General features: G+C 49.3%; 1 protein-coding gene across 1 annotated transcript; it reads left to right on the forward strand.

The window, feature by feature from the left end:
- Positions 1–1,228: 1,228 nt before the first annotated feature.
- Positions 1,229–7,437, forward strand: LOC123345902 (uncharacterized protein PB18E9.04c-like). Its single transcript, XM_044982963.1, has 5 exons — positions 1,229–1,538; positions 1,983–2,171; positions 4,339–4,635; positions 6,258–6,490; positions 7,396–7,437. Exons 1-5 carry the CDS (start codon positions 1,229–1,231, stop codon positions 7,435–7,437), a joined length of 1,071 nt encoding a protein of 356 aa, XP_044838898.1.
- Positions 7,438–10,577: the final 3,140 nt, after the last annotated feature.

A 10,577-nucleotide genomic window follows, 5' to 3' on the forward strand; every position in this document is an offset into this window, starting at 1 on the left:
AGGGGGTGGGAGGTCTGTTAGCATGTGGAGTTTTCTCCCCAAGGGAAACTTCAAACAGTAGGAACCCTGGAGAACAGACTGCAGGGGATGGTGATGTATTGGCCAGGGGCTGCCTGAAGTGGTGACATATCCAGTCACTCCTTTCTATGTGTCCCTCCAGGGTGGGAAGGGAGGGAGGGGCAGGAATTTCTGACCTTCCCCTGCACCAGGAACCTCACCTTGCTAAGGCTGATTCTAGAAGCCTCTTGCATCTGAGTGAAGGCTGAAGCTACGACCCAGAAGAGAGCGGCAAGTTGTGGTATTGATCTAAGCAACATTCAGTGAATTCTTGCTACTCCCTTATCACAAACTTAGAGAAACTCGTGGAAATAAGTGACAGGAAACCAACCAGTGACCTGCCCAGTGACATGAGATGATCGGAATTATTATGATCCAAGAGTTTCTCCCATCAAAGAGGGATTTTGTCAAAAGACTCTCAGATGACACTTTCCCCATCAAATTCCCCATCAAACGGAATTGGATGGGGAAAGTGTCATCTGAGAGTCTTTTCCCTCCAATGCTTTGATGGGAAAATTCAAAGTGAAAGGAAAGAGGAAATGGTTTGGTGTCTGTTCCAACTGAATTCTTAGTTTTGTTCTCATTTTTTAAAAAATAAAACCCTAAATATTTTTTCATGGGCAGGAGGTAAAAAAACAATTAAAAAAAAGAGAGAGGAATCACCTCACCAGTTCCAAAAGTGAAAGTAAAAAACCAAAAACCAAGCTGAAAACAAAGTTTTTCATGTTGAGGCAAAAATCTGAAATATTTTGTTTCTAAAATGTCATGGTGGTGTCTCCTAGATTTGCAGTTTGGGTGCCTCATGGTTCCATTCTCCTCTATGGACAGGCCTTCACGTATGACTACATCTGCCATGATGCACTGCGGTCATGACAGGCCACCACGGTGCCACATGGGAGTTGTAGTCCAACCAGGGAGCGCAGCATATTCAGGAGAATAGGGGACATGAAGCACTTGAACTACAATTCCCATAGCCATCCCAGCATCGTTTCAGAATCTAAAAATTTTATTTTTTTCCCCAAAAATACCTGAAGTTTCCATGCAAAAATCCTCCCATTTTCCCAGCCAGCTCTAGTCTCCACAGCCCAGGGTCTCTGGCTCAGTAACATCTTCCCAATGGGATGTCCTTCTCTCTTCAGCCTCTGGTACCGCTGCATCAACCAACCACACCATGGCAACCAATGGCCCCACGGCAACCATACAAGTCACCACCAGCACCACGATACGGGATGAGGTCACAAACAGCAGCAAAATGCCTCCAGCCATCACCACCAACACCACCGTGCCAGGAGTGTCCAACAGCACCACGGCACCACCAACAGCCACTGGTAATGCCATCACGCCCATATTGACCAGCACAAACCCTTGCAAGGTAGAAATCAATGCTACCACCATGCCCACAGCAGAAACAGACACCACTGTGCCACGTACAGAGAACCACCCGCCTCCTTTGTCTCCAAAGCGGGAGGCAATCTCTGTCTGTAAGGTTTTCCCAACACATCATTTTGTAGGTTCCATATGTAACCCAGAGTTGAGCGGCTGCTAGGGTTCTCCCCACTCTGTGTCGGATCTTCAGCAGATACAGGACTCTTAAAGCCACCTGTCCAGAGCATTGTCCCTTTAGCTCAAGCTATAGCAGCACATGCACTGCGGTCATGACCAGACACCACGGTGCCACATGGGAGTTGTAGTCCAACCAGGGAGCGCAGCATATTGAGGAGAATAGGGGACATGAAGCACTTGAACTACAATTCCCATAACCATCCCAGCATCATTTCAGGATCTAAGAATTTTATTTTTTTCCCCAAAAATACCTGAAGTTTCCATGCAAAAATCCTCCCATTTTCCCAGCCAGCTCTAGTCTCCACAACCTGGGGTCTCTGTCTCAGTAACATCTTCCCAATGGGATGTCCTTCTCTCTTCAGCCTCTGGTACCGCTGCATCAACCAACCACACCATGGCAACCGATGGCCCCACGGCAACCATACAAGTCACCACCAGCACCACGATACGGGATGAGGTCACCAACAGCAGCAAAATGCCTCCAGCCATCACCACCAACACCACCGTGCCAGAAGTGTCCAACAGCACCACGGCACCACCAACAGCCACTGGTAATGCCATCACGCCCATATTGACCAGCACAAACCCTTGCAAGGTAGAAATCAATGCTACCACCATCCCCACAGCAGAAACAGACACCACTGTGCCACATTCGGACAACCACCTCCCTACTTTGTCTCCAAAGCGGGAGGTGATCAGTGTCTGTAAGGTTTTCCCAACCCATCATTTTGTAGGTTCCATATGTAACCCAGAGTTGAGCGGCTGCTAGGGTTCTCCCCACTCTGTGTCGGATCTTCAACAGATACAGGACTCTTAAAGCCACCTGTCCAGAGCATTGTTCCTTTAGCTCAAGCTATATCAGAACATGCTTTGGAGATCCCCAGTTCAAGCCCCGGTGTGTCAGCCGAGATGGCGAGCGTCACTCCACAACTCAATCTTCTCAGTCTATGTTTCCTAAGTGATTTTCAGGGGAACAGGCAACAGGGGATGGATCACTTGCTAATTACCTGTTCTGTTCATTCCCTCTGGGGCACCTGGCACTGGCCAATGTCGTAAGACAGGACACTGGGCTAGATGGACCATTGGTCTGACCCCACATGTCCGTTCTTATGACTTTAGCCTGATTTCTCAGTGAATGCCTATTCAGCATTCTGTGAACTCAAGTTGGACCCCCCAGAAAAATTGTGGCACCCCAAATTACTCATCACTTCTGAAAATTTAGGCCGTCACCCCACCCAGACACATACTTGGTCCCACTGCCGATTCTCCTCCATCAGGGAATTTACTCACAGTCTGATGAGTGGATGGTAGAAAGACATCCAGCCTCATGCAGGCAGTACACAGCCATCTTCATTAACCGTTCCACACATCCTAAGGAAATTGCAATATAAAAAATGGTTAGGAGATGAGTGAGGGCTGTCAATACCAAGCCGTTAAATACTAAGGGATTATGAAAGTAGTGATTGCTGAAAAAAATTCCTTTAAAAAAAACTAAGGAATCTCCTAGACAAACATCTTTGTAAGGACAAGACTTAAGGTGACAAATATTCCTTAACTCAGTTACAGAGGCAATGTTGCCTACTGGATAGAACACTGAATTCCAGAGCCAAGAACAGATCCCAAGACTCCTGATTCTCAGCCCTTTCCTGGGCTTCAAGCCCCATCCTCTCCTATATCCACTGCCCCACCTGCCTGCCCCCAGAGAATTGAACCCAGGAGTCCTGGCTGGAATCTAAACACTCCCGAAGCAATGGGATGAGATTGGATACATTTCCCGGCTGGATCAGACATTTCCCAAGGGGGTGGGAGGTCTGTTAGCATGTGGAGTTTTCTCCCCAAGGGAAACTTCAAACAGTAGGAACCCTGGAGAACAGACTGCAGGGGATGGTGATGTATTGGCCAGGGGCTGCGTGAAATGGTGACATATCCAGTCACTCCTTTCTATGTTTCTCCCATCAAAGAGGGATTTCGTCAAACGGAATTTGATGGGGAAAGTGTCATCTGAGAGTCTTTTCCCTCCAATGCTTTGATGGGAAAATTCAAAGTGAAAGGAAAGAGGAAATGGTTTGGTGTCTGTTCCAACTGAATTTTTAGTTTTGTTCTCATTTTTTAAAAAATAAAACACCAAATATTTTTTTCATGGGCAGGAGGTAAAAAGAATTTTAAAAAAGAGAGAGGAATCACCTCACCAGTTCCAAAAGTGAAAGTCAAAAACCAAAACCAAAGTGATCAGTTGCAATATGAAAGGGAATAATTTATTTTACTGTGATGAAAAACATTTGGGTTTGATTTTTCATTGAAAAAACACAATGCTGAAAAAGACAATTAAAAATATTTCAATTCTGATTTGCCATTGCAGTGTCTCGTGGAAGTTGTAGTTTGGACACCTCATGGCCCCATTCTCCTGTATGGACTGGGCTCCCCATACAGACTTCATCTCCCATGATGCACTGCAGCCAGGATGGGCAAGCTTGGGAGCTCATGGGAGTTGTAGGTCCCCCAAGGAGCCCAGCCTATAGAGGAAAATAGGGGCATGAAGCACCTGAACTACGACCCACATGAGGCATTCCGGCGCCATTTCAGAATCAAAATATTTCAGGTTTTTTGGGCAAAAAAGTTGAAATCGCCCTCCAAAAAGCTCCCATTTTCCCAACCAGCTTGAGTCTCCCCAACCCTGCTCAGTAACACCTTCCCAACGAGATGTCCCTGTCTTTTTAGCCACCAGCACCACTGCACCAGCCAACCTCAACACAGCACCGCTGACAGTTACTGATGGCCCCATGGCAACCGTACAAGTCACCGACAGCACCGTGGCACCGAATGAGGTCACCATCACCACCCAGACGCCTCCGGCCATCACCAACACCACCGCACCGGAAACGTCTAAGGTGACCCTGTCGCCACCAGCAGTCACCAGCAACGCTGCCACATCCGCCCCGACCAACACCAACCCCTCCTGGGCACGAGACACTGCCACCACCATATCGGCAGCGGGAACAGGCTCCACTGCACCAGGTACTGAGAAGAAACCCCTCTCTTTTGTCCCCAGGGCTGGATGCAATCGGAGACACTAAGGTTCCCCGGACAGATCATTCTGTGGGTCACCCATGGGTCCCTCCCCCAGCTCTAGGTCCCATCCTCAGAGGCTGTAAAGCTGTTACAGCCCCAGCTAGGAAAATTCTTAGACCAAAAACCTCATAAGTGGCATTCATTGGCATACTAACGAGGTGCTAGTCTCCCTATTTTACAGATGGGGAAACTGAGCCACAGACTCAGCGACTTGCTCAAGGTCACGGAGGAAGGCTGTGGTGGAGCAGGGAATGGCACAGGGGTACGGCAGAGCAGGATCTCTCAACTACCTCAAATAGCTTTTGCAATCTTGCAAAACAGCTGCCCAGCATCTCTAGAGAACAAAGAACTTTCTATTCCCATCAGTTCCTGAATAGGGGGAAAGAACAGCCACAAAGCTACCACAGCTACTCATGTAAAAGTCCTGAGAGAGGAGTTCTCTGCCTTTAGGTATTATCCGAGGTTATAGCCAGGTATGGTGGCTCCCAGACTGTAGCAAGAACTCTGGGTAGAATGCTTATGCAAATGAAGCGGCACCATGGCTGTTCTTCCCCCTGTTCACCAACAGATGGCAGCAGAGAGCTGCTTAACCTACAGAGCTACAGGCCGCAGATTATTGGTTATTATAATAACCATTATTTGATTATTATAATATTTATTTTATATATAATAAAATATTAATTATTAATGTGTTAATTGTTATTAATAATTATTGGTCCACCGATATTTCAGTCTGTTTTGTAGACTCGTCAAGCCCAACCCTTCCAAAGATTTTAAAAGCAAAGATGTTGGGTTCTTTTTAGGCTACATCTACAAAACAAGCTAGGGATGTGATTCCCCTGCTTCTGTAAGGCCAAACGTCTCCCATAATCACTCCAGGAGCTGGGCTTTTAAGAACAATAGCAAATATCATGAGACTTGTAAATAAAATTATGAGAGGTGGAGAGAGCACATTGTTGAAACTTCAGTGGAAATTACCCCTTCAGAATTTACCCCTCAGAATTACCTCCAGTTGGAAAGTTTTCCACGGTAATTCATTTTTGAAAGAAAATTATGTTTTCAACCAAAAGATTTTTCTTTTTTTTTAAAAGCATCTGTGTGGAAAATTGATGGGGGTTTTTTTGTCAAAAAACTAAGCTGAAAACAAAGTTTTTCATGTTGAGGCAAAAATCTGAAATATTTTGTTTCTAAAATGTCATGGTGGTGCCTCCTAGATTTGCAGTTTGGGTGCCTCATGGTTCCATTCTCCTCTATGGACCGGCCTTCACGTATGACTACATCTGCCATGATGCACTGCGGTCATGACAGGACACCATGGTGCCACATGGGAGTTGTAGTCCAACCAGGGAGTGCAGCATATTGAGGAGAATAGGGGACATGAAGCACTTGAACTACAATTCCCATAACCACCCCAGCATCATTTCAGAATCTAAGAATTTTATTGTTTTTCCCCCCAAATACCTGTAGTTTCCATGCAAAAATCCTCCCATTTTCCCAGCCAGCTCTAGTCTCCACAGCCCGGACTCTCTGAGTAACATCTTCCCAATGGGATGTCCTTCTCTCTTCAGCCTCTGGTACCGCTGCATCAGCCAACCACACCATGGCAACCAATGGCACCACGGCAACCATACAAGTCACCACCAGCACCACGATACGGGATGAGGTCACCAACAGCAGCAAAATACCTCCAGCCATCACCACCAACACCACCGTGCCAGGAGTGTCCAACAGCACCACGGCACCACCAACAGCCACTGGTAATGCCATCACGCCCATATTGACCAACACCAACCCTTGCAAGGTAGAAATCAATGCTTCCACCATGCCCACAGCAGAAACAGACACCACTGTGCCACATATGGAGAACCACCTGTCTCCTTTGTCTCCAAAGTGAGAGGTGATCGGTGTCTGTAAGATTTTCCCAACACATCATTTTGTAGGTCCCACATGTAACATACAGGTGAGCTGTTGCTAGGGGTCTCCCCGCTCTGTGTCGGATCCTCAGCAGATATGGGACTCTTAAAGTCACCTCTCTGGAGCATTGTCTCTTTAGTTCAAGCTATAGCAGCGCATGCTTTGGAGATCCCCGGTTCAATCCTTGGTGTGTCAGCCAAGATGGCGAGCATCACCCCACAACTCAATCATCTCAGTCTACATTTCCCAAGTGATTTTCAGGGGAATGGGCACCAGGGGATGAATCACTTGATGATCACCTGTTCTGTTCATTCCCTCTGGGGCACCTGGCATTGGCTACTGTCGGAAAACAGGATACGAGGCTAGTTACGTCCCCCCCGCCTCAGTTTCCCCATCTATAAAATGATACAGCCCTCCCTTGTAAAGTACTTTGAAACCTACTGATTAAAGCACTATAAAAGAGCTAGATTTTATTATTATAAAAGCACTGGTGCTACTATTTTTTTTAAGGTTTATAATTTAAAACAAACTAAGGAAATTCTGAAACCAAAAACTTCATTAAAATAACAGTTAAGGGTTATAGATATTGCTTGACTTAATTTGACCATTGAGGATATTAAACATTTTTGAGAGCCTACTTAAGGTTAAAAACCCAAATATGTTAAATTAATCATATTTCAAATGCACTGTGCCCCGACCCCGACATCACCATTCCCTCCTCCCTGTGTTAGCAGGTCCCTCTGTGGGGACCAGGTATATGTGGCATCTCTCTAATTGTCTTTCCCCCTGTAGGTACAGCCTCCACCACGCAAGATCCAGGAAAGCAACCGCTGAAATTCTGGGGCATTATCCTGATCTCGCTCGCGGTGGCTGCTGTCACTATTATGGGCTGCACAGGATGTTTCTTCTTTTTCAGGGTAAAGCTTTAGGGGAAGGGGAGGGGGCATAGGCTGAGTTTGGGGCACCCCTCATGGCAGTGAGGACTCCTGGGGCCTGAGGGCTTCCCGGCTGCAGGGGCGGCTCTAGCCATTTCGCCGCCCCAAGCATGGCAGCATGTCGCGGGGGGTGCTCTGCCGGTCGCCGGTCCCGCGGCTCCGGTGGAGGTCCACCAGAGCCGCCTGCCGCCCTCCCGGCGACCGGCAGAGCGGCCCCCCGCAGCTTGCCGCCCCAAGCACACGCTTGGCGTGCTGGGGCCTGGAGCCGACCCTGCCCAGCTGCCCCAGGGAGTTCAGCAGATGAGCACTGGCTCTCCAGCTAAACCCCAAGTGTCACTAAGCCATCATCTGGTGGACTAGGATGACCTGACCCCCACAGAAAGGGGGGAAGGGGAAAGGACACCAGGGAGAAAGGAGGGTCACTTATGAAAGGGGGGTAGCACCCTTCAGCTCACCATCCTCTGCACCCAAAGTCTCTTGCCCCATAATTAGGGCCCTACCAAATTCACTGTCCATTCTGGTCAATTTCATGGCCACAGGATTTGAAAATTAGTCACTTTCATGTTTTGAGATGTTTGTGTCTGAAGTGTCATGGTGTTGTAACTGTGGGGGCAGGCAGGGGGGCACCGGATTGCCACCCTCACTGCTTTTTTTTCGTCCTCTCCCATGTAAGTTCCCGTTGTCTCCTCCCCACCATCCGATTGCTCAGTAGCCCTGAGACGAAGGCTGCAGGCAGGAGCTCTGGTGGCCGATTGTCCTGGAGCCTATTAAAGATGCAGCTGTAATTAAGGATTAGGTCCTGTGATGAAACCTCCAGGAATAGGTCCCACCAAAACTGGCGCCCCCTAGTGGGAGCCGGTAGAGCAGGCAGTTGAGGACCCAGGGCTAGATCCCCCTTAGTGATGGTAGCACTAGACGGGGGACATTGATCTGAACTGGCATCAAGGGAGTGGGGAGATACCACGATACATAGGCCCATGGGTCGGCTCGGGTGCAGTGGCAGGAGATACCAAGCTCTTTTGGGGAAGTCCCTGACCTCTTCCTAGGCTAATAATGATAATTCCTCCTCCCCATTCCAGAGCCGTCTCCTCTAAGCCCAGCTGTCCACAGTCCGTCTGCCCCATTCCGACCTCCATCCAGCGTCTCCCCCGACCTCCATTTGAGACAGCCTCGAAGGAAGGAACGCCATGAAGTAACAGCCTTCCCCAGGGAGAGCTCCCTACATGGGGAAAGGACATCTCCTAAGGGGCTCGCCCCCCAGCTGCCTCCTGGGCCGACCAGATGTGGCCTCTGGGGCACAGACCTGTGATCTTTATTTTAAGCCGAAGGAAATCCGTAACCACAGGCACAAATCCAGAACATCCCAGAGCTGGGGATGGAACCCAGGAGTCTTGACTTCCAGCCCTTCCCCCTCTTGCTCTAACCCCTAAGGCTCCACGCCCCTTCCACAGTCAGGGATAGAACCCAGGAGTCCTGACTTCCAGCCCCCGCCTCCTGCTCTAACCCTTAGGCCCCACTCCCCTCCCACAGACTGGGATAGAACCCAGGAGTCCTGACTTCCAGCCCCCGCCTCCTGCTCTAACCCTTAGGCCCCACTCCCCTCCCACAGACTGGGATAGAACCCAGGAGTCCTGACTTCCAGCCACCGCCTCCTGCTCTAACCCTTAGACCCCACTCCCCTCCCATAGACCGGGATAGAACCCAGGTGTCCTGACTCCCAGCCCCACCCCCTCTAACCATTAGATCCCACTCTCCTCCCAGAGCCAGGGGGAGAACCCAGGGTCCCAATAAGAATGAGAGCCAGACTATGTGGGCACCCAGCTCCCCCCAGGATTCCCTCTGGGCCCCACCTCATGGAGAATCTCCCTCAGCTAGCGCCCCCTGCAGCGGGGCTGGGGTCCCGCAGGACACGCTCCCCTGCAACGGTCCCGAGGTTTTACTTGATAGCAGTTGCAAGTAAAACCTCAGCCAGACTGCAGTAATTTGCGGGGAAACACTCGATCTCTCGTCAGTTTACCAAGAGGAGCTAAGGCCTATCCGGCTGTTCCAGCAGAGCAATAAAAGTGGCCTAAAATGGATAGATACCAACAATTATTTAATTAATATAGGCCAGCAATGGTCTGAATTCTGTGTGTATATAGACATATATAGAGAGATATAATATATTAACCAACCTTGTTTGCTTGTTTTGGATCTGTCTCTCTCCTGCAGGATTTGCAGGATATAAGGTTTTTGCGGCCGGGAACGGGATACAAACACAAGAAACGGTGCGGGAGCGGGTGGGAGTGGCTCCTGCGGAGCGGGACAGGAGTGGGTAGTCCCACACAGGGCTCTACCCGCAGCCACCGCAGTCTGCGGCAGTTCCGGTGGTGTCCAGCAGGGCAGGTACATGATGCAGGGTCTCTCTCAGCCCTGGCCTGGCCTAAGGAGCCCTGAATATGGTGTGGAAGTGTTTTCTCCCCAGCCCACACGCTGCAGGTGGCCATTTTTGCTGCATTCAGCTGTTTGCACCCCTGGAATTACGCTGCCATGTTACGAGGCCAAGAAACTCATATTTGTCGGGATTAGCCCGGCTATTGCACAGGGCTGCGTACATCTCTGGCACATTGCAGATAATGAACGGCTGGGGCTGATATCATGCCAGCATCTAGATCTCTCACATGGGCAGAAGGTGAATGACCCCTGGAAACTGAATGATATAAGCTTTGTCCTGAAGCGCAGCCACCTCTGGGGTGGAACACAGTGGCAGTATAACACTTGCACTGGGATCATTCAGCTAGTGCTGAAATGCAGCTGCCTCTGGGATGGAACATGGTAGCAGTATAACAGACACACAGCAACACACTGCAGGGAGCATTCAGCCAGTTCTGAAATGCAGCTGCCTCTGGGATAGAACACAGTAGCAGTATAACAGACACACAGCAACACACTGCAGGGAGCATTCAGCCAGTTCTGAAATGCAGCTGCCTCTGGGGTGGAACATGGTAGTAGTATAACAGACACACCACAATGCGGTACAGGGATCATTCACCTATCACT

Source organism: Mauremys mutica, chromosome 12 (assembly GCF_020497125.1).
Source record: "Mauremys mutica isolate MM-2020 ecotype Southern chromosome 12, ASM2049712v1, whole genome shotgun sequence".
Classification (NCBI taxonomy): Eukaryota; Metazoa; Chordata; order Testudines; family Geoemydidae; genus Mauremys; species Mauremys mutica.

Excerpts from the sequence above, each read along its gene's own strand:
- LOC123345902 (XM_044982963.1), top strand. The coding sequence starts at position 1,229 with ATGGCAACCAATGGCCCCACGGCAACCATACAAGTCACCACCAGCACC. Across the intron at positions 4,636-6,257 it reads AACAGGCTCCACTGCACCAG|CCTCTGGTACCGCTGCATCA; the intron begins GTACTGAGAAGA and ends TTCTCTCTTCAG. Across the intron at positions 6,491-7,395 it reads CCAACACCAACCCTTGCAAG|GTACAGCCTCCACCACGCAA; the intron begins GTAGAAATCAAT and ends TTCCCCCTGTAG.